General features: G+C 36.9%; 2 protein-coding genes across 2 annotated transcripts; both read right to left on the bottom strand.

The window, feature by feature from the left end:
* Positions 1 to 4,973: 4,973 nt before the first annotated feature.
* Positions 4,974 to 7,301, bottom strand: LOC136279684 (microfibril-associated glycoprotein 4-like). The gene is made up of 4 exons (XM_066163620.1): positions 7,089 to 7,301; positions 6,846 to 6,963; positions 6,169 to 6,552; positions 4,974 to 5,826 (listed from the first exon to the last, which is right to left on the bottom strand). Exons 1-4 carry the CDS (start codon positions 7,299 to 7,301, stop codon positions 5,561 to 5,563), a joined length of 981 nt encoding a protein of 326 aa, XP_066019717.1. The 3' UTR covers positions 4,974 to 5,560.
* A 14,023-nt stretch (positions 7,302 to 21,324) lies between these two features.
* Positions 21,325 to 27,203, bottom strand: LOC131800251 (microfibril-associated glycoprotein 4-like). The gene is made up of 5 exons (XM_066164050.1): positions 27,140 to 27,203; positions 25,077 to 25,333; positions 24,832 to 24,952; positions 22,939 to 23,322; positions 21,325 to 22,478 (listed from the first exon to the last, which is right to left on the bottom strand). The coding sequence occupies exons 2-5, from the start codon at positions 25,287 to 25,289 to the stop codon at positions 22,213 to 22,215; spliced, it is 984 nt and encodes a 327-aa protein (XP_066020147.1). The 5' UTR covers positions 25,290 to 25,333; positions 27,140 to 27,203; the 3' UTR covers positions 21,325 to 22,212.
* Positions 27,204 to 27,633: the final 430 nt, after the last annotated feature.

The raw sequence follows: 27,633 nt of genomic DNA, 5'->3' as shown, positions 1-27,633 counted from the left end.
TTGACTCAATATCTGTCCGCTGACAAAACTGATGTCACTAGAAAGTGCCCAGAAACTGAGGAAAAATGGCGATAAAGTGCAAAGGGTACATGTCGACCTTGAGGTTTTTTTTTCCCAGGAAGCCATAGGCCTTAGTAATGATAAAATATACAGCGCTGTACGATACTGTACTTCTCATCTTGCGCGAAAACCTTATTTGTAGTAGGGTACTCTTCTTAAAAGAGGCTGTTATTAACCACAAGATAAATTATTTCTAATAACTGAGTTGAAAACGCAAATGATCCCCATAAAGGGTTTCTAAGGCTACCATTTCGAACGCCCCTCAACAGAGCTTTATTAATAACATCATTTTCATCGTCGTTCGACATAATTCCTGTGAATACATTGACCCTCGTGCAAAAAATGGAAAGTAGCTTACAAATATATTTTCTTACCTTCTGACTGACAATATGTTTGTTGCACTTGATATTGTGTTTGGGTGTGTCAGAAGTGAAAGTCGTGTCTTGTTACCCTCCAGAGAAGTGTTTGAAGTGCTGTAACTATAGTTACAAAACAGAATGATTTAATGAGTGGTGAACATAAATGCTACAGACCTTCTTCCTGTTTAGCTGTTCTACTTATTTGTAGTCATCAGATCACTGCTTTTGTGTTAACTGTGGGTGACTGGTTTTTCTCTAAGTAACACTGGACAAGTATAATAGTCAATGAAATTCATCAATAAGAGTCCTGCAGAGTAGTTTTGAAAAAAGCCGGCAAGTCTAACTCTAAAACAAAGCTGCAAATCATGAAATGAGATCAGTAATTGTAGGAACCCAAACACAGTGGGACAAAGTCTCGAGCGAAATTTGAAACAAGCCTATGACGTTATAATCAACCATTAATTTTCGCGCCAGTATATTGGCTACTTTACAAAAAACACTCTTTTTGCAGAGTCTAGTAAAATATTAAAAAGCTGGTCGCAACCACGCATCGGCATCAGATAAGCACTTGTTTTTTTACAAGCGGTCTCGCGTGATATGAGAATTAAGAGGAAGGTAGGTTTTAAAATAGATAAACCCCTTTCTGGCTTGCTGGTATTTCGGCTGATAAGGTCCTTGGCTGAAAGATTGTCATAAAAACTTCACATTTTCCCCCGAAGCTTTGCTTCTCGGCCAAATATTTTTTTAAATTTTTGGACAATATCTCAGCCGTGGACATTATCAGCCGATTTACCAGCCGCCCGAATGGGTTTATTTACTTATTAGTTGTATCTCAAAACAAGCAGATGTTAAGGCCGTCGGAAAAATCTTCAAACGGCTGTCAAAGGATATGGTCATTGTTCCAAACATTTAAAGCACGAAGATACCATATAAGGGGTCTTTCCTTTTCTATTAGATTAAAGTGAGGGTCTTAAATACCCCAGAGAATATCAATCGCTAAAAAAGTGGTGTCGTGCCATCGTTAATAAAACTATTTGAAGTGTTATAACCATGGTTACAAAACAAAATATGTTTAATAAGCGATGAACAGAAGCGCTTTAGTTTTTCTTCCTAATCATACGTTCCAATTGTAGGTATTCATCACTTCATGGTTTTGATCTTTTATATTTTTGATAATCCAATACAAGGTTTTTGAAAAGTGCCGGAAAGTCAAATTCTATGAAAAAGCCGCAAATGATTAGATGTGAATGATAATTGTTGGAACACAAACGCAGTAGAATTGACAATAGAAAACATAAATATTTCTAGTTTAAGATCGTGTTTGCCTAAAATATTTTGCTTTTTTAGCTGGTGGCTTGCATTGGAGTATTTGTGGCATTTGCGAAAATTTACCTTTGATTGGTTTTTTTCAAATCGATCGTGGAAGTACAAGAGCATATTGATATTCTCTTGTAGAAGTAGTGGTAGAAGTAGTAATTAATGGTATTAGTACTGGTAGTACCTATAAAAGTCTGATTTGAACAATTTAAAAAAAACATTGATCTTATGGTGGACAGCAGTACAATTACATCTTGTTACGCTACTTTATACAAAGACAGACAAAGTAAATGGATATTGTAGGGAGAAGTTACATGTGAATCACTTCCGGGAGTTAAAGGGTTAAGTCCTCTGGTTTGTATGTTAAGTAATATGCAGGTTTTTATCATTTCCTTGTTGTTGTTTATTATGTTCAGAAGGGAGGTGAAACCCCAAGCAATTGACGCACTTAGCCCTACATTGCACCTTGTTTGCAGAGGTTTTTTTTTTCAGTCTTTTTGAACTGCATATTTTTTCTTCTTTTACTGCACACTAAAGAAGGACTTTTTGTTTAAAGTGCTATAGATACACCTTTATTTCTGTTATCAGTAGGTAAAACACTGGTCAGAGAAACTCGGTAGGTATAATGAGTGACTGGTAAAATTTTGACTCTATTTTATTCATAACTATAGTTTGTCATGATTACATAATCATATATTGCTAACATATTCTAAATAATAATAATGAAATAAAAACTGTCACGACTTTTTTTCAAATCATTCAGTTGTGTACTTCACATAACTGTTAATAGCTGAAAATTTCCTATCTAAATCATCCATTTCTTTTCAGCAAACCGTTTTCTTGCTAAGTTTTTTCAACTTTTTCTAATTAAGTATAATAATAAGAAAATATTTTGATAATCTGTCATAAAAAAAACGTCACTTCCGATGTCAACCACGACATAGCAGCTACATGTAGCAATTCTTGTTCAGGTGAGGAATTTGCAAGCAGGCTAATAACAGAACACCAGATGAAGAGTATTGCAGTACCGTGGTTTGTAAGGAAACCTGTTTACTGTCTGGGCTTCATCATCTGAACAAGACTAGCAGTATGCAGTCAAAACATTGTGATTCGCATCAGATGTGACTGCATCCTGATATAAACAATAATATTTTGTTATTAACATTGAAGCATCAAAATTTTGCAAGACTTTTACTTCACAGGTCAGCCACTTTTTTTCGTTTTGGTAAGCTGATGGTTAAGATTTTCTCATCGAGCAACAGTACTTTAACGACAGACTGAGGAAACAGAAATTTTCAACTTTCAATTCCTGCAGGATACTCTCTATATCAGGCCATTTTACTTATTTTTTTTATCATAAAAGGGCAATACCTTAATGCCCAAAAGGACTGTCACACCAAGAGAATGGAGCAAGGGCCTTGCACTTACCCCATGCCCATTCCGATCTCCTTAGTTCTTTTAATGGACTGTTAAGGTAAAGACTGATAAGGGACCTATTTTCCAGCTGGGTCCAAAAAAACCCTCAAATCTGTAAATATTAAAGCTGAAAAATTTTCATGCTACACCATGTTAGAAAAATAGATATTTTAGAACTTTAATTTTCAACTGAATAAATATTTATATTATTTTCTTTACGCTGTGGAGCCAATCTATGTAAATTCTTCTTCCCAGCCATTCTTTAAGATGTCACGCAAGGCTCCCTGAGTGTTGCATGACATTCCAAAACCACTGCAAAGGAGATTGACCCAGACATAAACTAAGGTGCCTCTTCACTTCCTTCCAAAAATGTACCTAACGCTGAGAATCTCTCGTGGAAAGGCCTTTCCTTGCAAGTGTTAGCACTTAATTCGTCTGGTATATATGTCAGTCTTAAAGGTGAGTAACAATGAATTGCTCCAATATCAATTGGATGAGCTTCTGTGTTGAATATGTAACCTACAGAGCCAGGATTACACGAAGGTGATTGTGTTGCTTTGATTTGTTGATCCACAGAGCCATTGCTCTGGTGATTGAAATTTTGTTCATCAAATAAAAGATACAAATACTTAGTTGTCTCAGCTAAGAAAAAAGACTCCATTCTCTCCTCTTACTCATGCGTTTTCACGTCTTTTATCTAAAAAAAGTCAGTATGAAACCCAATTAGCAAGGAGACATCTTTTGATAAAGTATCCCCTTTAACACTACACATAAACATCACTGTAGCTATATTCTATAATTCCTTCAATCGGCTTCATTGACTACCATTTCAATTCTCCTTATATTATTACCCCTAAATCAAACATTAAGGTCATCAGAAGATGGGAAATGATCACCCACTAAAGAAGCTCTTGATAGTTAAACAAATTCTCCCTGTCGTCAGCATAGGAAATGTTTAGGGAGCAGTATGGAGAATATCCATTCTGATATTAGGGTGTAAAGGGTGAAACGGGAGTGAATCTTTTGAGCCTGCCACTAACAAATTTCTTTCTTTCACCAAAGACATCAATTTCAGAGCGTGAATGGTGGAAACCTATCTGCAGATTCCTCGGTACCTGGGACGTGCACCTAAAGATATGGATAAACTCACGTCTAAATTCAAAACCTTACACGAGTTGGACGCCATAGCCGCAGAACGAGCCAAAAGAACGGTCTCCGTTTCTTGATTACGTTCCCCATCGCATTGAAATTGTGAAAAAGGGAAAACTTTTATGTATCATAGATTTTAATCATTTATACGTAAACAAAGCTGTAAGGAGTTCTCCTTCAGCCTGCAAACCAATGATCACAAGCGATCCAATGGGCTCGATATATTAAAATTCTAAAATGGCTTCGAGGCTAGGGGGAATAAAACAAAACATGTTTCACCTACTCATCCTTACATTTGTTATTTCTACAAACTCACTTTGTAACATAATCACCTGATGAGCCGTATCTACAAAATGGACCTTGGGCGTGACAATGTGTACTTATAATTAAAATTGCAATATGTTTATCAATAGCAGTGCAAGGTATTTACTTTAACAAAAGCTAAGGAAATACAAATAAAAGCAATATATGAAGCAATTTAGAATCATCGACATTACGTTACTGCATTCCAGTGTACACTAGAACTTGAAATATTTGTTTTTCTGATAGCATTCTTCAGAGTCAAAACATTGGATAATTGTTTGGAGTTTCGTTATAGAAATCAAAGGGAACTAGAACTGAATTAGCGACTGGGTTTATTCTTGATATTGACTTTGAAAAATGAAGGCTGTGTGATCGCTTTGTGTTCCGTTAAGTGAAAGACGAGTAAAAAATTTAAAGAATCAAAACTTGTATAACCGAGATTGTAGGAGCATAGGAGGCGTGATGGCCATGATGATACAAGCCATTGAGATTCGAGCATAACTCTTGAGAATACCTCAGACCCACCTAATATTTTATGGAGACAGGGTCTTTGCAGCCGCTGCCTCCAGGCTATAGAATGTCTCACCCATAAACCTTAAACTGAGTCTATCAGTTTCTGTTTTTTGAAGAAAGATTGAAGACGCATTTTTTCTGAGCTACTTATGATTCACTGTCAATTTCCAACTATGATAAGGAGCTTTTTGCATGTACCGTTATATAGATCAAGTCATTATTACTATTATGATTATTATTATCATCGATTAACTGGCCAATTTTACAGAATCAGCTATTCCTATTTTAAAAAACACGCACAAAGAAGCAAGAAAAACCTGAACAGCATTTCGCTAAGCTCCAATTTAAGAGTGATTATTAAATGCTAAATAGACTTGATCGAGACACTGGTGTCTTTTGTTAAAGTTGGTGCTGTATCATTGTTGTGCCATAATTATGACAGTTCAAAAATCCACTGGTCTTATTTTCATCTCGGTTCTCTTTAGAGAGTAATGATATCCTTTCCAGTGAAACCAGTTCACTCCATCAGCAAAGGAGGAGTGCTGGCCACGAAGATATAAACCATTGAGATTTGAGTAGTGACAATGCTCGTACCACCAGGCTCCTTTGAACTTAATGGCGCAGTTGTATTCTCCCTCATTGTCATTATCTTGATCTTTAGTGGTGAACGGCCAACCGCGTTGCCTAGTAAGAGAGTCACCAGAATTTCCTGACAAAATGAGCCGCACTATAAGTATTACGTTTGACCAACATGCAGCAATGAGTAGTACGTAATTCAAAAGAAATCTTGAAATATCAGATAAGTATAATTTAACGATAATGATACCACTAAACGTGATAATGCTTATAAATATGTTTGCCGAGACAAAGCGACGAAATGACAGTTCTTATCAACGTCCGGAATGCATTATTCAGGATTGCATATCGATGAGCTGAGATTATTGACGTAAAAGACGTTAACCATATTTACATTACTCAGCACTCTCCTCCCCCCCACCCCCCCCCCCATCTTTGAATGACTAGAATAGAAGGGACGAAATGACAGTTCTACCTGAATAAGAACCAAGGAGCAGCTTGTACTTGTCTTTCTCACTCATAACACCAAACAAGTTATACTCGGCATAAGCTGGGTTCCCTTCAAAGTCCTCTAAGTCCACACGCAGCATGCTGTTATTATCTGAGGTCAGCCGTTGAATCTTGTCCAGTCCCAACCAAAATTCACTTTTCAGGTCACCAAAGCCATGTTTGTAGTCGTTCCAGGAGCGGTAGAAATCAACCGAGCCGTTAAGTCTTTTCTGGAACACTGTCCAACCACCACCGGCTGTTGCTTGGTCACAAAATACATCAAAAGCAGGCAAATTATCAGGTTTAATGGTGTACATACCGTCAGTTGGTTTACCTGCGGACTTGTAGATTTCTGCGCAGTTTCTTTTGACTGAAAATCAGAAAAAAGAAACAAACAAAACGCTATAAATGCTTTGGATGTTTAGTGCTTTTTTATTGCTTTCCTGACTGTTGCTCTGGCTGATAAAACTTAATTCTGAACATTAACTAGTAACATTTCATTTCTTTTTAATATCTACCAGCTATATCCATGTAAAGTTACAGTAATAGGCTTTTCCTTTTTAGCTTCACTTCAGTGGTTCATATTTTGTTCTTGAAGTCAAGTTTGGGACTTGAGTGAGTAACTCCTCGCGTACTACGAGAGACTGCCCCACGTAATTTCACCTTCAACTTGGCAGGTTTGTCCACTGAATCTCTCCCGACAGACACAACGAAAACCTTTATAGGTGAATCCAGCTTGACAGGTGCCTCTGTTTAAGCATGGGCTGATGCTGCATGGATTCTGTTGACAAACCAAAGTAAACTTTTGTGCAGATCTTCCTTATGTCAAGAATAAGATCACTTTAGCCTAAGAAAATGAAATAATCTCTTCTACCATATTACTTTCGTAAGAATGTGAAATGTTACCTCGATTGCAAGATATGTGTAACCCGGATTGTTCACGAGAAGAAAGGGAGCATGGTTTTCCTCCGTGGCGTTATTCAACTCGCATTTTTGGTTTCCTCCTTCAACAGATCCAACATTGATGGACACACAATAAGGCTCCATTAAACACATTACTTTGCAGCTCCCTTCGTTTGGCACCTCTGTAATTTTGATCGCGTGATTTTTCATGGCCATGTTCGGTATTGGGTCCTTGAATTTAATGTGTCGCCTATCGTCTTCTGTAGTAGGCAAAACAAATACATCATTTAGTTTCCACTCACTCCAGATAATTTCTTATTTTCATCGATGAAAAAGGCACATTAAACAACTTTATTTCGAAACTTCACACCATGAGAACCCCAACGAGTTTTCCCTAAAGGTGATTCTCATCTCTTGAAATTTCAACGTAACTGGGAGGCTTTCATTACCAAAAATTAATCTTTGATTGTGAATTCTTGAGCGGAAAGAAAATGTTAAAAAAACATCAAGAATATTTTCATAGCGTTCATTAACGCAACGCTATATCTGTGAATTGTTTGTTTTAATTTATCATTTTGAGCCTTTTTTAAAAATTTTACTTTTTTTGTATCTCTATTCCATATTATAATAAAATTCGGATATAACGCGCGCTGTCATTGGTTGAAAGAGCGTGCAATATGAGAGTATAGAGTATAGAACTGAGCTAAAGCTGTCACGCCATCTGCCAAATTGTACCATGTTCGACCTTTTCCGGGACTTCTTTTTAGCTTTTTTCCGATAATTGAAAGTGAAATTTCGGAACAAGCGAGCCGGCAAGTAGTAACAGAAGAACCAAAGAAGGGTTTGTAAACATACCAGGCGCCGTTATTTACGTTATTAAAACGTGGGCGGATACGAAAATCCTCAAAGGAAAAACAAAATAGACATTCCGAGTTTTAAAGATTTTCACGCTCAGTTAGATTGCAAGCTTACGTACGGTAATGAAAATCAAACACAGCCAACACTCGTATAGTATATAAAGTTCAGAGTTCAAAAACAAAACAGAACAAAACAGAAATGATGAAAAATATAACCAAACTGGCATAATTGTTAAAATTCATACTAATCATGACGGTGTCTGAGCAAATATGATCATGCTGAAGTCCATCGCGGCTCACTTATCATGCCGATCTCCGGTCATCACAGTAAAGCAAGCCTCGGAAACTACATCGGCCGCCCTTCGAGTGAAAAAAATAAGAGCTCGCTCTGATATCCTTTCCAATGTGTTGAGTGGAAAGTCACTTCAGTCACTGCAGCCGAGTTTTCCGGCGCTGTCATCCCGAGCGATCTTCATGTTCCGGTGAATTCGGCTGTCGTTCATTTAAAAAACACTCGCCTTGAACAGTTTGTTTTCTACCTTGTCATGTGAAAAAACCCGCGTGTTTTTATGAGCCATAATTCGGCTGAAGTTCACTGAACATTTCACTTCAAGATTCTGAATTAAAAACTTCAGGCAAAAGCGTTAAATTCGACCTGCCGAATTCTTTTAGTTTGTAAACTATCGCAGAGTGTGAACTTTGATGGTTTTTTAACTTTGATGGTTTGACACTTTTGACAGCTTTTGTCTTGTACAGCCAATCAGATTATTTGAACCATTCTAACAGGGATTCTGATTGGCTTATTGTAGCGTGCTCTATGAGAGTATAGAGCATGCTGACGACACTGTTCTTCGCTTTGGAAATAAAGTTTGTTTTGAAAATTGAAAGTAATACATGGGGAATTTAACGGATTATTTATTATAAAACAAATAGAGAAGCCTTGACTGTGCTCTGTTCTGTTATAAAGCACTTAGGAAGTGGCTAGAGCACTCAAGAAGTGGGAAGAAACACTCGATTACGTCTCGTGTTTCTCCCTACACTTCTTTCGTGCTCTAGCCGCTTCCTAAGTGCTTTATAACAGAACAGAGCACAGCCAAGGCTTCTCTATTTGTTAACTATAATAAAGTTCGGATATAACGCGCGCTGTCATTGGTTGAAAGAGCGTGCTCTATGAGAGTATAGAGCATAGAGCTGAGCTAAAGCTGTCGCGCCATCTGCGAAATTGGACTATGTCCGACCTTTTCCAGGACTTTTCTCTGGCTTTTTTTTTTTTTTTTTGTTAATTGAAAGTGATATTTCGAAACAAGCGAGCCGCCAAGTAGCAACAGAACAACCAAACAAAGGTTTATAAACATGCCAGGCGCCGTAATTGACGTTTTTGTAACGTGAGCAGAGATGAAAATCCTCAAAGAGAAAACGCTCAGTTAGATTGCAAGCGAATAGTAATAAAAATCAAACACAGCTAACACTCGTATAGTATATAAAGTTCGAGTTCAAAAGCAAAACAGAACAAAACAGGAATGATTAAAAATATAGCTAAAGTGATAACTGTTATAATTCATACTAATCATGACGGTGTCAGAGCGACTGCGAGCGAGCGACTGCGCTAACGTGGCTAGCTCGGAGATCGCCAGTGAAGCAAGCCTCAGAAATTACATCGACCGCCCTTTGCGTTAACAGTGAGCTTGCTCTGACGTCCTTTCCTATGTGTTGAGTGGTGAAGGCCACATCAGTCACTGCAACCGAGTTTTGCGGCCCAGTCATCTCGGGCAATCTTCCACTTCCGATGAATTCGTCTTTTGTTCATTCATAAAATTCGCCTTGAGCAGTTTGTTTACTATTTATCATGTGAAAAAACGTGCGTGTTTTTGTGAGCCACAATTCGGCCGGATTTCACGGAACATTTCACCTCCAGTTAGAGACTAAAAAAACTTCTGGAAAAAGTGTGAGATTCGACCTGCCAAACTATTTAAGTTTGTAAACAATTGCAGAATGTGAACTTTGATGGCTTGACATTTCTGACAGCTTTAGTCTTGTACAGCCAATCAGATATTTGAACTGTTATAACAACGATTCTAATTGGCTTATTGTACTACGTCTCGTGTTTCTCCATACACTTCTTTCGTGCTCGAACCGCTTCGTGCGTGCGTGCTTTACAACAGAACAGGGCACAGTCAAGGCTTCTCTATTTGTTAAATAGAAGACATTTTGAGTTAGATAGAGCGGATTGTCTGCTCTAAGGTTATTTACTTTGATCAGCTGGTAGCGTATGTAGTTCGTGTAATTGTTTTGAGGAAGCGACACCAGAAAGAGGAAACGCAAAAATTTAAAAAGGTATTTATACTCACCGGTGCAACAGAAGCATGGTGGGAGAATAATTCCAAGGAAGATATAGAGAATACTAATGATCGCTTGAAGAGAAAACTTGAACTGCATCGCTATAAATAAATAATTAAATTCAAGGTAATCGGTATAATAGTGAGCGTCCCAAAATATAACCTTCCTGTTTTCCTGTAAATTTGAATGTTGACAAATGTTAGGCAGCTGTCTGCACTGGAGTATTTTTAAATTCTTACTCTATCTTGTAAATTTCATCTTATTCTTATAAGACCTAATATTTTATAAAGCTTCGAAGAAGAACGAATTGGAGCACATCACCCTTATCGGAGGTGACAGGAGTTTATCAATATTTTTTTATTTTCAGCCTGTTTAACTTTGAGCTTGCGGCAGTTAAGTTAAGAGCAAGAAACAAATTTTTGCAGACTTGCTACCGACAAAGATGTCAGATCACCTCTGAAAATACAAAATGTGAACAATTTATCCTGATGACTTACGGCAATCAAGTTAAGAGCAAGAAACAAATTTTTGTAGACTTGCTACCGACAAAGATGTCAGATCACGTCTGAAATACAAAATGTTAACAATTTATCCTTTTTTATCTCAAAATGTTCTTCACTGCGATAGACGAGCATTGCACATTATTAATATGAAGATTAACCTTGTAGCAACTTTAAATTGAACAATGCGATAGAATGTATGTAAAGTACAGAGGCCTAAGTTTTTTATGTCTCGTTTTGCTCATGGTAGTTGAACATGGTGGTTAGAGAAGAAGGATGAGACAGAATGTGAAATATCGTGTGGCTGAATTGACAGAATTTAACACAAAATGTTTCTGGATCATGTCTGAAATCAGCGCAATTGGTCTGAGCAAGGAAGGCTTGGTCCAAGAAATATGGATAACTAGCTAACAGAGATATGCTTCTTACCTTTTGAGCGAAAAAGTGTTTTTCGTACTTGGTTTTGTTCTTGCGGGATATCAATAGTGAAAACTTTATGGTGTCGTGCTTTCCTTTAATTAATAGACCTGTTTGAACCTCTGTAACTATGGTTACAAAACAAAACCTCTGTTTTCTACGCCACAGTCCTTCTTCCTGTTCAGCTGTTCTAGCTGGTGTTACTCATCAGGTTAAAGCTTTTGTGTTTAAATCTAAATGACTGCGGAGTCTCATCTTAGTACCACTGGATATGACAGTCAATTAATATTTCTATGAAAATCCAGTAGAATGTTTTGAAAAACATATATGGCAAGTCTAACTCTTCAATAAAGCTGCAAATTACCTAGTCAAAACACTATCAGCGGGACATGTAAGAAGTTTTAGAATTACATAACGTGGTCCTATTTTCCTTGGTGATATGTGTTATGACAGGTTATGACAGGTTCACGTTTTTCAAATTAAAAATTTATGAAAATATGAATTTTTAGTGTGTTACACACAGTGTTACATATAAGGTTCTGATTTTCCAATTTAGAAAGTATCTTGCAAAAAATATTCTCGTCAAAATTACTCTTATTTTCCTAGGCAACCAGGATGAAGAAATAATATCATAAAACTAAGGCCCGAAACTAAAACTAAACTAAAACCCAAAACAGCAAAACAATACGAAATAAGTGAAACATGCAAAACCACCGAAATGACCAAAACAAAAAAGATTGAAACGAAACGAACCTAACGACCAAAACGAAACGACCGAAACGACCAAAATAGAATACAAAAAAAATTGATAAAAATAAAATGAATGCCCAAGGGTGTCAGGCGTCAGTCGTCATATTCATCTCGTTTAGATTATGGTCTACTCCTAATCTATCTCACGGGGAAATTCAGTTATCTCTCTATTAACATCAGCTTGGCGTGAGGCGTCGAGGAAACCATATTGAAAAAAAAAATCACTAAAAAACTTACGTACATAGATGTTTTCATTGAATACCGTTATCTGTTTCTTCCTCTCCTTACGTTTTGGTATTCAATTTGGCTGGCGTTTCGTCCTGAAACTGCATACAAGTGTCTAATTTAGTTTTAGCTGCTCGCGTGGTGGAGAAAAAAATAAAGTTTCGTGAGACGGCCATAATCATTTAAAAGCCTTAAATGCGAGAGAATGTCTGAAGTGAAATTTACATTTTCTGCGGTCGTTTCGTTTTGGTTTGTTTTGTTTAAACACAAACACAGTAGAATTGACAATAGAAAACCTTAATATTTTCAGTTCAAGATAGTGCTTGCCTAGAATTTTTTTGCTTTTTTAGCAGTTGGCTTGCATCGAAGTATTTGAAGAATTTTCAAAATTTTACCTTCGATTGGTTTTTCAAATTGATCGTGGAAGTACAATTAAGAAATTATTGATATTCTCTTGTAGAAGTATTATAAATAGTAGTGGTAGAAGTAGTAATTAATGGTATTAGTACAGGTAGTATCTCAAAAAGTCTGATTTGAACAACTAAAAAAAAAATGATCTAATGGTGGACAGCAGTACAATTACATCCACCCACGCTCCTTCATACAAAGACAGACAAAAATTTGAAATTCTAATTCTAATCCCCTGCCAAATTTTTGATCAACGGTGTGGTTGACTAAAGTGCAAAAATGAAAATAATTATGAAAGGTTTTCAGATTCTTGGTAAGTAATCTTGCAAGTAGCTCTAAATATTTCCTTGGACGAGAGCATGGTAGTTAGCATTAAACATCACCCGATTTTATCTTAGTTAGACTGGTCGCAAGCATTCTATGACTTTTGGATGGCAATTGAAAACTTCAAATTAGAAAAAATAGTTTGTAACAACTCTGAGCAGAAGGATGTGACAAAATATGAAATATTGTGCGGCTTTATTTCTGCAATCAGCGCCATTGGTCTGGTCTAGCTGCCTAACATTTCCTTGTAAATTAGTTGTAAGAATTTGGTGTTAGATCAAGATAAAAACTTCTACCTGATACAACTGAATATTCTCATTACCTGTTTGCTGGATAGTAAATGGATATTGTAGGGAGAAACTACATGTGAATCACTTCCGTGAGTTAAAGGGTTAAGTCCTCTGGTTTGTATGTTAAGTAATATGCAGGTTTTTATCATTTCCTTGTTGTTGCATATTATGTTCAGAAGGGAGGTGAAACCCCAACCAATTGACACACCTATCTGTTTGTTTGAGGTTTTGCAGAGGTTTTTTTTTTTCAGCCTTTTTGAACTGTATATTTTTTCTTCTTTTATTGCACACTGAAGAAGGTACTTTTTGTTTAAAGTGCTATAGATACACTTTCATTTCTGTTATCAGTAGGTAAAGCACTGGTCAGAGAAACTCGGTCGGTATAATGAGTTACTGGTATAAATTTTGACTCTATATTATTAATAACTGTAGTTTGTCATGATTTTATAATCATATATTGGTGACACATTCTAAATAATAATAATGAAATAAAAAACTATTACGACTTTTTTTCAAATCATTCAGTTGTGTACTTCACATAACTGTTAATAGCTGAAAATTTCCTATCTAATTTATCCATTTCTTTTTAGCAAACCGTTTTCTTGCTTATTTTTTCAACATTTTCTAATAAAGTATAATAATAAGAAAATATTTTGATAATCTATCATAAAATGACGTCACTTCCGATGTGAACCATGACGTAGCAGCTACATGAAGCAATTCTTGTTCAGGTGAGGAATTTGGAAGCAGGCTGGTAACAGAACACCAGATGAAGAGTACTGCAGTACTGGCTGGGCTTCATCAACTGAATAAGACTAGCAGTACGCGGTCAAAAAAATTGTGATTCGCATCAGATGTGACCACATCTTGAGATGAACAATAATATTTTGTTATCAACATTGAAGTATCAAAATTTTGCAAGACTTTTACTTCACAGGTCAGCCAATTTTTTTTTTGTTTTGTTAAACTGGTGTTTATGATTTTCTCATTGAACAACAGCATTTTAAAAACAGACTGAGGAAAAAAGATATTTTCAACTTTCAATTCCTGCTGGATGCCCAAACCGACAGTCACATTAAGCGAATGGAGCAGGAGCCTTGCACTTACCCCATGCCCATTCTAATTTCTTTACCTTTTTTAATGGGCTATCAAAGTAAAGACTGGTAAGGGACCTATTTTCCAGCTGGGTCCAGAAAAACCCTCAAATCTGTAAATATTAAAGCTGAAAAATTTTCTGGCTACACCATGTTAGAAAAATAGATATTTTAGAACTTTAATTTTCAACTGAATAAATATTTATACTATTTTCTTTACGCTGTGGTGCCAATCTATGTAAATTCTTCTTCCCAGCCATTCTTTAAGATGTCACGCAAGGCTCCCTGAGTGTTGCATGACATTCCAAAACCACTGCAAAGGAGATTAACCCAGACATAAACTAAGGTGCCTCTTCACTTCCTTCCAAAAATGTACCTAACGCTGAGAATCTCTTGCAAATGCAAGCACCTTGCAAGTGCAAGCACCTCTTGCAAGTGTAAGCACCGGTGAAAGTCTTCTCCACATCTTCTTCATCATTCAAATCCTCATTACTTTCATAATTCAGTTCTTGGGAGTTTTCTATTAGCATATCTCTAGTTCTAAATAATTCTTCAGGTATATATGTCAGTATTAAAGGTGAGCAACAATGAATTTCTCCAATATCAATTGGATGAGCTTCTGTGTTGAATATGTAATCTGCAGAGCCAGGATTACATGAAAGTGATTGTGTTGCTTTGATTTGTTGATCCGCTCTGGTGAATGAAATTGTGTTCATCAAAAAAAGATATGAGTAATTAGTTGTCTCAGCTAAGAAAAAAGACTCCATTCTCTCCTCTTGCTCATGCGTTTTCACATCTTTTATCTAAAAAAATTAGTATGAAACCCAATTAGCAGGGAGAAATCTTTTGATAAAGTATTCTCTTTAACACTTTACACATAAAAATCACTGTAGTCATATTCTATAATTCCTTCCATTTTTCCTGGAAGTAAAATAAAATTCTCAAAAATATTATATTATACCTAGTATATTGCTAATAAGTAAAACCTAAACTATCTTTGAAATGTAGCCCTTAACAAGAGAGAACGTCGCACAAGGGGCCTTTGAAAAAACGTGGAACGCCAAACTCTTTCACAAAATTGCAAATAACTTAGCTTGGTAATTGGGTGATCAAAATATCACAGCGCGTGAGCAATTGTTTAAGCGAAATATGTAATGTCCAATTAACTACATATAGTTGCATCTTTAAACACAGAGTTGAGAGAAATAAAATAAGAATACCTTTTGATTATTTTCTGTTCGAATATACTCATTCTTACATTTTGTATATTAACGAAGTAATGTAGCATAATGCACTATATGAGCCCTTTTGTCTACGAAAGTGACGTTTAGTATTCATGAAGAACAGAGCGATACGTACTCGTGGGTAATCATATAATAAGCAGAAATTATAGAACATTGATTGCAAGTGAGGGGAAGTCTTCGAAGCTACAGAGCCTTTGGGGGGATAGACAAATTCAAAATCATTTGATCCCTCCCTCCCGCGATAAATAATGACGACCCCTTACTCTTCTTAAAGTCTTCTTGAAAGTACTAACTAAATCGTTTAGTGTTTCGTGAAGCTGGTGAAAATATAAAACAAATCTTTCAAAGACTAAAATTTTATTTTTTAGGTGTATAGCAAGGGGGATTCGTCCATGCCTCAATATAAAAAAATATACAAGATAAAAATCCCATCGAAACAAAAAGAGAACAATCTACACAGCCTTAGAAAGTTCAACGAACGTTCACTAAGCCGGCAAACCCATCAATGTTTCTTTTAGAGCGGAACAAGCTTGATCAAGTCATTAGTTTTTGCTAAGTAGGTACTTAATCACAATTGTGACATAAATATGACAGTTCAGAAATCCACTGGTCTTATTTTCATCTCGGCGCTTGAGGGGGTAGCGATAATCTTTCCAGCCTTTCCAGTTTACACAATCAGCATTGGAGGACTGATTGCCGTGACGATACCATCCATTGAGATTTGACGCATGACACGCGCTGTACCACCAGGCTCCTTCGAACGTTTCTGTGATGACCATTATCATGATCTCTAGTGGTGACTGGCCGATCATGAGGGAGAGAGGAACTAGTGTTTCCTAAAAAAACAAACTTGAAATTAACGGTAATAAAAATAATAATAAATTAAAATTTTCATAACTCTTATAAATCATTTGCCGAGATATTTATCACACTTGAATTGTTCAGATTTAATCAACGTCTAGTCTGCGCTGTCTAAGATTATTGTATTTCGGTAGGCTTAGCTTATCATTTTTTTTTTCCATCTTTGGAACCTATTGCTGTAAAAGAATTGAAGCTTCTTTACTTTAATTTACGCTCTCCTTCCCCGTTATAATAAAAAGGAAAAGTACCGTTATACCTCAATAGGAATCACGAATCAGCCTGCACTTGTCATTCTCACTCTTGACATCAAAAGTGTTATACTCAGCATAAGCTGTGTTCTCTTCAAAGTCTTCCAAATCCACACGCAGCATGTTCTTACTTTCTGAGATCACTCGATGATTCTTGTCCAGTCTCAACCAAAATTCACTTTTCAGGTCATCGAAGCCAAAAGCTACTTATGGAAGCTACAGCAAAGAATGGTTTACCATCTGCAGCAATAATCATTGAATTCAAGATCACTGCTACTAAACTAAGGTAAGTCTCCTTTAAACTGAATAGGTAAATATAGTAAGGAGATATGTAATGAGGAAAAAGAAGATTTTGTTATTTATTTTAAACAATCGGTAAGAGACACAGTGGCTTAAATTATTTTTACCCTGTACTCTGGATCAAAAGCACAGTGACCTAATCAAGTCAGTGCGCTGGACTGCAGTGAACTGATCGTATGACTTTAGAGTGTTATGACCGGTTTTAATGTCTTTCAAATTAAAATTTCATGAAAATATGAATTTTTGAACGACGCAATGTGTCGCATTTTTCCTCCGGAGTTAGCAACGGTGATATATATAAGGTTATGGCTTTCCACTTTAGAATGTATCATGCAAAAAATGTTCTCCACAAAATTAGTCAATAAGTTAGACAGAAGCAACAGTAATGTAAAATAATTTTTCCCTGAAGATTTCGAGCGGCTTTTCGCAGTGTTGAAAAGGGTCATTTCATTCACGCTGAATTTTGAGGCCGGAAAACTTTTTTTTTCTAAGATCACTGCGTGAAATAATCCGAATACGGTCCCTTATGTAGGTCTTATACAGTCAGTACACAAAGTCGTGTACGGAATCTATAAGGAGGTGTCGTGATGAATAAGGTACTGTTTAAGGATCAGTATACGTCAGGCTATGCCAAGAAAATAGCAGGATCTTATACACTTGTAGCAGGATTTCTTATACGCTAGTACTCGTTTCAGTATACATGTTGTATACTGAAGGAGTTATGAGGTATACTGATGTTGTGTGGAAGGCACGTATACAGTCGTTGCAGGATTTCTTATTCATTATTACACAAGTTCGTATATATGATGTGTACTGCATGAAGCAGGAAGGGTACTGATATGTTCCGTAGAAGGTTCGTGTATAGATTCTTACACTCGTGAAAGAATTACCTTTATGTCATTACAGAGGTCTGTATACTTCTTGTATATTGTAGGAAGTATGAGATATAGATACTACTGTTGTTTCAAGGTAGGTATACGGATTCTCATTAGATTCATGACGAGATTTCAGGCCAAATACCAGTGTACAAATGAATACTGTATGAAGACAGTTGTGTGCGTATTGTGGGGGCTTTAACGAGCCTTTTTTGAGCAATCTTAATGGGAAAATTCACCATTCTCGAGTATTCTTACGGGGTACGTTCAGCGTTAAAGATTTTTGCATTGATTAGGTGTGATCTAGGTGGAATCATAAAATCGTGAATTATCTCATGCTTCAATTACAAATAGCTGTTAATTCATTTCAGTATTTCCTCAGTCACGTGTTGTTTTTTCGCAGTACATATACATGAAAAAAAAACTTAATCTAACATTTGTGTTTCTCAAAAATAGTATTGCTAATAATAATGCGATGAATGAGAGTTGAAATTCTAATTCACGAAAAGGTATAATCCAATGATTAAAAGTTGTGATTTATGTACAATCACACTATTCCTTTAACAGACACACCCACACAGAAAAACAAACTATTCGTTCTCAAAATCACAATCGCTTCCTGAGGAGCTGTCATTATCACTTTCTTCTCCTTCTCTTTCTTCCGCTCTGGTTTCGGCAGTGGTCTCTTCATCCTCAAGTTCTCTGTTGAACCAAAAAAATGTTAGGTAAACAATGTAACAACCTTGTATTAAGGAAACAAGGATATTACGAAATTCTACATAGCATGCAATATATAGAGACAGAGAGTTTTTACACCGGTTTACATAGTTTGTACATTGTTCTGTGTTTCACTTTCATAGTTGGTATACTAAAAGTAAAAGCGACAGCATCCAATAAGGAATGTAAAGGCTAAGCAGTTTTCTTACATTTCCGTTTGTTCCTGCTCTCTCCTTTGCATGATTTCCCTCCATTCATCGGACAGCGCCCATTTAGGAGAACCTGTGGGTGGCTCTCTTTCTACAGGCTCCCTTTTACGAGCCTTTGTTCGTTTCCACCTTTTGTTTGTTGCGTTTTCTGTCTGTTCGCTGCGCTTGTCAAGCCTAAGACAATAACAATATTATAATTGGAAAATGCCGTTGACTTGATTGAAACCGTGAGGTAAATCCAACCCTTAAAAAAATTGGGCAAAAAAGCGCTAATAGGTGGCTAACAAATAAACTGATTTTAAAGCCTACCTGACATTTACATTCCATCATTGCCAATAACAAGGAACAGTCTGGCAATACTGGACAGTAATATTGGCAATCTTTAAACATTTCCATCTTTTTTGCTATTAGAAATATCAGTAAAGAACTAAGCCTTTAGTATACTTCTTACTTGTTTATGAAAGCTTCAAGAGTTTTGCTCCTGTATTTTGGGGGCCTAGACACCCATCCTCCTTCGCCTTCATCAGTATCTGTGTCATCATCGTCACTACACATGTGCTCTTTACTAAACTTTGCGAAGGCACGGGACTCAGTCTCATCCTTCACATGAGCTTTTCTTCTCTCCTATTTCTATGAGATAAAGAAAAATTTTCCTTTTAGTACTTTTCAACTAACTTTCATTGCATCATTCAAAATGTATCATGTAAGTTATTTTAACGCATATTAACTGTATACTTACCCGTTCTTTTCCTAGATCTTTCTTATTTTTCAATTTTATTTCATCCGTTATTTTTCCAAGGGCAGTCCTCCGTAAGTGCTCATGATACTTTTTGGCAGTTCCTGAACGAAACAAAAAAGGCTTTAATTTCAAAATTGCGTGATTGGGGCCTGATTATCTGTTATGGACAATAAATCTTGCTTGCAGTGGTGTCCTCTAGTTTTAAATTGCTCATATAGTAAAGTTACGTTGTACAGCAGCTTTATCAAATCCACCTCGGTGGCCTTGGCGGCAAAGTTCATCAACAATCAGCTGAGTTACCTTTGTGTTGTGAGGGCTGGTGACCCTGATATTTGCTAATTCACGCAGTGGAAAGCAGTTTCTAGGCTCTGTCTCCATCGTGGACTGCATTACCTCTCGTCTTTACTGTGTTACCTGAAAACCTCATTTCTCTCAGGCAACCAGGATGAAGAAATGATACAGCAAAACGAAACGAAACGTGCGAAACCACCGAAATGAGAAAGCAAAACGATCGAAACAAAACGAACCTAACGACCAAAACGAACGACCGATATGACCCAAAAATATACATAAAATAACACGGGGGCGGATCTAGGGGAGGCCACATAAAGAACAGTAGTCTATGGTCAAAGGTGAAGACAATCTTTGAATCGTACGTCCTCGATGTGAGAATAACGTAATTTTGTTTTCCAAATAAGTGGCAAATTCTTCCCAGTGCTATCACCTGGGGTAAGATTTCTTGTCGTTCTCATCATATAATACATAGAATTTTTGTGCTTCGCAGGACGAGTTTTATTTGATGGGTAGCCCGCCAGTTCGAACGACATTTCAACCTTCCCTGTCCTTAAAGTGTTCTGACTTCCGGCTCTCTATTACGACTCTACTTCCAGTTATAGTACTTCCAATTTTGGATGATACTGCTACATCACGTCCAACCATACGTTTTACGACTGCCATCTGATAGTTTTTAAACAAACTCAAACAAAAGAGCCAGCTTGTAGGCTAAACAAACAGTAGTAAGAGGTCTTATACGCGAAGAGACACCACCGCCAATCGGCTTTCATTGAATCCGTGCTGACACTTAAGAATGACTACCATTTCATTTCTCCTTACATTATTATCCCTGAATCAAACATTAAAGTCATGAGAAGAAAGGAAATGACTAGCAGCTGAAGAAGCTCTTGATCGTAAAACAAATTCTCCCTGCCATCAGTATAGGAAATGTTTAGAGAGCAGTATGGGGAATAATCATCCTGATGTTAGGGTGTAAAGGGTGAAACGAAGGTGAATCGTTTGAGCCTGTCACTGACAAATTTCAAGTTGTTTTCACCAGAGACATGATTTCAGAGAGTGAATGGTGGAAACCCACCTGCAGATTCCTCAGTAGTTGGGGCGTGCACGTAAAGATATGGACTAACTAACGTCTAAGTTAAAAACTTTACACGAGTTGGGCGCCATAGCCGCAGAGTGAGCCAAAAGAATGGTCTCGGTTTCTTGATTTCGTTTCTCCAGCGCATTGAAACTGTGAAAAACCGAAAACTTTTATGTATCATAGATTTTAATCATTTATAAGTAAACAAAGCTGTAAGGAGTCCTCCTTCAGCCTGCAAACCAATGATCACAAGCGATCCAATGGGCCACTTTCGATACATCAAAATTCTAAAATGGCTCCGAGGCTCGGGGGAATAGAACAAAACAAATTTAACCTACTCATCCTTACATTTGGTATTTCTACAAACTCACTTTATTACATAATCACCTGATGAGCCATATCTTTGGCGTGACAATGTGTTCTTATGATTAAAAGTGCAATATGTTTATCAATAGCAGTGCAGGGTATTTACTCAAACAAAAGCTAACAAAATACAAATAAAAGCAATAAACAAAGCATTTTAGAATCATCCACATTACGTTACCGCATTCCAGTGTACACTAGAGCTTGAAATATTTGTTTTCCTGATAGCATTCTTCAGAGTCAAAACATTGGGTATTTGTTTGGAGTTTTGTTATAGAAATCAAAGGGAACTAGAACTGAATTAGCGACTGGGTTTACTCTTCTAATCTTGGCTTGGAAAAAATGAATGCTGGGTGACCGCTATGTGTTCCGTCAACTGAAAATACGAGTCAAAAATTTAAACAATCAAAACTTGTATAACCCAGATTGTAGGAGCGTAGGAAGCGTGATGGCCATGATGATACAAGCCATTGGGATTCGAGGATGACTCTTTTGAGTACCACAGACCCACCTAAAATTTATGGAGACAGGGTCTTTTCAGCCGCTGCCCTCAAGCTATAGAATGTCTCACCCATAAACGTTCAATTGAGTCCATTAGTTTAAGTTTTTTGAGAAAAGATTAAAGACGCATTTTTTCAGAGCTACTTATGATTAACTGTCAATTTCCATCTATGATAAGGAGCTTTTTCATGTATCGCTATGTAGATTAAGTCATTATTACTAATATGATTATGATTATGATTATGATTATGATTATGATTATGATTATGATTATTATTACTATTATTATAATTATCGGTTAACTGGCCGATTCTACAGAATCACCTATTCCTATTTTCAAAAACACGTAGAAAGACTAAGCAAGAAAAACCTGAACAACATTTCGCTAAGCTTCAATTTAAGAGTGATTATTACATGCTGAATAGACTTGATCGAGACACTGGTGTTTTTTATTAAAGTTGGTACTGTATCACTGTTGTGCCATAAACATGACAGTTCAGAAATCCACTGGTCTTATTTTCATCTCAGTTCTCTTGAGGGAGTAATTATATCCTTTCCAGTCTTTCCAGTTCACTCCATTAGCATAGGAGGAGTGATTGCCACGAAGATATAAACCACTGAGATTTGAATGGTGACAATTATTGTACCACCAGGCTCCTTTGAACCTAGTGGCGCAGTTGCGATCTCCACGATTGTCATTATCTTGATCTTTAGTGGTGAACGGCATACCGCGATGCACAGCAAGAGAGTCACCAGAATTTCCTGAATAAACGATCCGCACTATGAGCATTACGTTTGACCGACAATGAGCAGTTCGTAATTCAAAAGAAATCATGAAATATCAGATAAGTATAATTTAACAATAATGATATGGAATAAAAGTATTGTTAGTAATATCTATGATTCATGTCGAAGACTCTAGGGATTGAATCACTCAATATGATAATGCAGATGAATATGTTTGCCGAGGCACTCATCAGAGTTGGATTAGTTCGTCAGGTTAGCTGCATATGATCCACCGGCAAATACCTTTGGACTAATCAACGTCCGGTATGCGTTGTTCAGGATTGCATATCGATGAGTTGACATTACTTTTCTGTCTTTCAAAGCTATTGATGTAAAATATGTTAACCATACTTACATTACTCAGCACTCTTCTCCTCCCCCCCCCCCTCCCCCTCCTAGAATGACAAGAATAGAAGCGACGAAATGACAGTTCTACCTGAATAGGAACCAAGGATCAGCTTGTACTTGTCTTTCTCACTCATAACACCAAACATGTTATACTCAGCATATCGATTATTTCCTTCAAAGTCCTCCAAGTCCACACGCAGCATGCTGTTATTATCTGAGGTCAGCCGGTGAATCTTGTCCAGTCCCAACCAAAATTCACTTTTCAGGTCACCAAAACCATGTTTGTAGTCATTCCAGTTGCGGTAGAAATCAACCGAGCCGTTCAGTCTTTTCTGGAACACTGCCCACCCACCACCGGCTGTTGTTTGGTCACAGAATACATCAAAGGCAGGCAAATTATCAGGTTTGATGGTGTACACGCCGTCAATTCGTTTACCCGCGGATTTGTAGATTTCTGCGCAGTTCCTTTTGACTAAAAATCAGAAAATAGAAATAAACAAAAAGACAAACAAAACGCCCACTTTAAATTGATTGGATGTTGAGTGCTTTTTGTTGCTTTCCTGACTGTTGCTCTGACTGATAAAACTTAATTCTGTATATTAACTAGTACCATTTCTTTTTCCTTAATATCTACCAGCTATATTCATGTAAAGTTACAGTAATAGGCTCGTGAATTGCGTGCATGCGCAAGAGCGAGTTGTAGATATGATGTGGAGAATGGCACTCGCTTGCTCGCTCGCTCGCTCGCTCGATTGGTCGATTCCTGTAAACTTTTTTTCAATTTTAGGCTTTTGAGTGCATTTGATAATATTTGGCGAGTAATAAACAAACGAAATGGCGACCTTTGTTGCTAAGAATAGTGGTGGGGTGAAAAAGAAGCCAATGATAATCTTGAAAGAGTTTATTTTTTTCGTTTAAGTTTCAACAAGCGGCGCCAGCGACTGGCACGCGTGCCAGGATTCACACTGAAATAAGAGAACAACCTTGGTTTTTTATAAAATTGTAATTTACAATCCTTGAACTTGAAAACAATCCGAAGATTCATTAAAAATATCACTTACTCCGAAGCGGAGTTTACAGGTGTTCAAAAGCTTTTTCTTTTATGGCGTGAGATTGGGGACAAAATCGATCATTACATTTCGTATCGTGTGTTTTTTCTGAGTGAAGCAACAAAAGGTGCCGGCGACTGACGAAATTACAGGTTAACACGAAACTCAGATAACACCTAAACAAACAATTTAAGCTACCGATTTTCTTTTAAGTTTCAAGACAATTTGAAGATTCAAAACAAATATTACGTACTAAAATGCGAAAGTTATACGCCACAAAATTGATAAATAGGCCTGAATTGAAATTCTATCTTGTTTTTGATTATACGGTGCCTAGCACGTGACCAAAATCTACCCAGGCTGAAATCCAAAATGACGGTGGCAGTCTGGGCTTAGTTGTATCACTCAAAACTCGTTCCTGTATGTCTCATTTGATAAAGAGGGAATCATTCATGTTTTCATTAAGGCAGTATTGCCTTGATTTTCCAATATTTACAATGATAGACAATAAATTTCACTTTTCACCTACATTTACTTCCAACTTTTTCTTTTGAACCAGAAACAAAAATGATATATATTTAAAACACATGACATCATTTACCCTTGTCAAATGTAATGGCATGATCATTTCAGTTGTAATGCCTTCTTATCCAAACGTTACCTTTGTTTCTTTGCTACATTAGCGAACACTGAACTACTGCTCGTACTCTAAATATGACAATCAGCCACAAAATTCCCTGAACCAGATAACATAAAACATAATCCAAAAATCATTTAAGTCATCTGTCAATTTACGAGTTTGCTCACAGACCACTTTGATTAGCTTTACTTCAGTGGTTACTATTTTGTTGTTGAAGTCAAGTTTGGGACTGAAGCGAGTAACTCCTCGCGTACTAAACGAGAGACTCGCTCACACAATCCTCTCATTTCACCTTCTTTGATTTGGCAGGTTTCTCCGGTGAATCTTTCCCGACAGACACAGCGAAAACCTTTATAGGTGAATCCAGCTTGACAGGTGCCTCTGTTTAAGCATGGGCTGCTGCTGCATGGATTCTGTTGACAAAACAAAGAAAGCTTTTTTGCAGACCTTCCTTATGTCAAGAATAAGATCGCTTTAGCCTAAGAAAATGAAACAATCTCTTCTACCATCTTAGTTCTTAAAAACGTAAAATGCTACCTCGATTGCAAGATATGTGTAACCCGGATTGTTCACGAGAAGGAATGTAGCATGGTTTTCCTCCGTGGCGTTATTCAACTCGCATTTTTGGTTTCCTCCTGCAACAGGTCCAACATTGATGGACACACAATTAGGCTCCATCAAACACATTACTTTGCAGCTCCCTTCGTTTGACACCTCTGCAATTTTGATCGTGTGATTTTTCATGGCCATGTTCGGTATTGCGTCCTTGAATTTGATGTGTCGACTAGCGTCGTCTATGGTAGGCAAAACAAATATATGGTCTACTTTTCACTCACATGAGAAATATATGTTATTTGCCGGCTGGGAGGTCCGTATTGTGAAAAACTGTGACCGAGGTCTTGAAAATACTGCCCGAGGCCGTAGGCCAAGGGCAGCATTTTCAAGACCTCGGTCACAGTTTTTCACCATACGGACCGACTCTTAGCCGGTAAATAACATATTTATTGTTTTTAAACTTGACGAAATTATTTCCGAAAGAACCCGAATGACTTATGGCCGTAAATACGGCAAGATCTTCCATAAACTGAACAATTTTTGAGTGAGTAAATGGTAGTTAAAATTGAGGTGATGCAAATTTAAGAGAGATGCCTCAGCGAAACATTTTCATTTCCGTAACGATAAAGGTGATTTAAAAGGCTTCCAAACAAACTTTGAAACATTATTTTTACAAGTATCTGTCACAATCTGACACCTGTCAATTAGAGAGCGCGCAAGAAAAAAAAGTCGTAGGAACATTTGAAAACCAACAGAACTAGTTTGGCAAGGACTGTCACGACAATGTTTTCTTAAAAATCAGTTAATGATCTAACGGAAAGTATTATTTACTCTCATCGACCATTCATTCATGTACGAAGATTTACCTCTGTTCATTAAGTAAACGGCGAGGAAAGTAATTGTGAGTAAATTCAATTTTTTATTTTGAAGTTGTGGGAGTTTGCTCGTTTGTTTGCTGTAATGGCGTGTTTAACTCTGATCTTTCCTTCACAAAAACTAAATTCGAACGGCACACTCCAACGAGACACAAGGGAATTTAAGGCAGCCTTTTCTCAATTCCTTCAATTTCTGTTGTGCAATTTAAGGTACAAATGTCCAAATTGAACGGAATTGGAAAGACTCACCAGGAGCGTATATTTTTTTGTAGAACTTAAATTACCTCACGTTTCAACTTTCTGGGTACTTTTTGTGAACGATTAAAATTAATTGCAGACGGTTTTTAGGCCGCTTGTCAACCAACGTAATGACACTATTGTTTATACAAATTCATTCTGAAAGCAATATTTTTCTGTCAACCAAAGTGATTTGATAGAGAGAAAAGGGAGGATTCATAAATTATTTATCGGCTTGAGGTAGTGACCGACGTGTTTGCTTAAAAATACTGCCCAGCCGGAAAACGAGGTATATTTATGAAAAATGACAACGAAAGTTGGGATGTACTCGGCGACTCACGAAAGCGTTACCGTGGCCCGTGGGCAGAGATAGGAAAATACTGACCGGGTAAAGAACCAATCAGATTGCAAGATTCGTTACCGTGCCCTCTAAAAAAACAATAAAATTTCTTATTTTCACTGATGAAAAAGGCACATTAAACCGCTTTAATTCAATACTATACTGCATTAGGACCCTGACGAGTTTTCCCTAAAGGTGATTCTCATCTCTTGAAAATTCAACGTAACTGGGAGGCTTTCATTACCAAAAATTGATCCTTGACTGTGAATTAATGAGCGGAAGAAAACATTTAAAAATATATCAAAAATATTCTCATAGCGTTCATCACCTTACCTCGATATCTGTGAATCCTTTGTTTTAGTTCATCATTTTGAGCCATTTATGTGCATGTAGTGAGGTTTTTTTGAAATTGGACTTTTTTTGTATCTTTTATTCCATAATAGAAGACATTTTGAGTTAGATAAAGCGGATTGTCTGCTTAAAGATGATTTGCTTCGATCAGCAGGTAGCATGTGCAGTTCGTGTCATGGTTTTGAGGAAACGACACCAGAAAGATGAAACACAAGAAATTTAAAAAAGGGATTTATACTCACCAGTGCAACAGAAGCATGGTGGGAGAATAATTCCAAGGAAGATATATAGAATACTAATGATCGGTTGAAGAGAAAACTTGAACTGCATCGCTATAAATAAATGATTGCAAATTCAAGGTAAAAAATATGATAGTTAGCGTCCCCAAATAGAAACCATCCTATTTTCCTTTAAATTTGAGTGTTGACAATAGTTAGGCAGATGTTCGGCATTATTTGCCAGCTTTGTCTACTTAAAGGGACTCTTAATTAGCACAAAATTTCGGAGGCAAATACTTCGGTGAGTTATGTTATTGGTCTAAAACACGTTGTTATGCTAACAGGCTTGTGTCATCCCTTGCGCAAAAAAGTGTAAATTTCTTCATATTAACGGTGAATTAACCACTGCAAAATTCAGCGCAATTGGTCTCGGTAAGAAAGGCTTGGTCTAAGAAATATGGATAACTAGCTCACAGAGATATGCTTCTTACCTTCTGAGCCAAAGTGTTTTCCGTACT

The sequence above is a fragment of the Pocillopora verrucosa genome, chromosome 3 (genome assembly GCF_036669915.1).
Source record: "Pocillopora verrucosa isolate sample1 chromosome 3, ASM3666991v2, whole genome shotgun sequence".
Classification (NCBI taxonomy): Eukaryota; Metazoa; Cnidaria; class Anthozoa; order Scleractinia; family Pocilloporidae; genus Pocillopora; species Pocillopora verrucosa.
The sequence above is the reverse complement of the archived record's forward strand: the minus strand, read 5'-3'. Positions and strand labels throughout refer to the sequence as shown.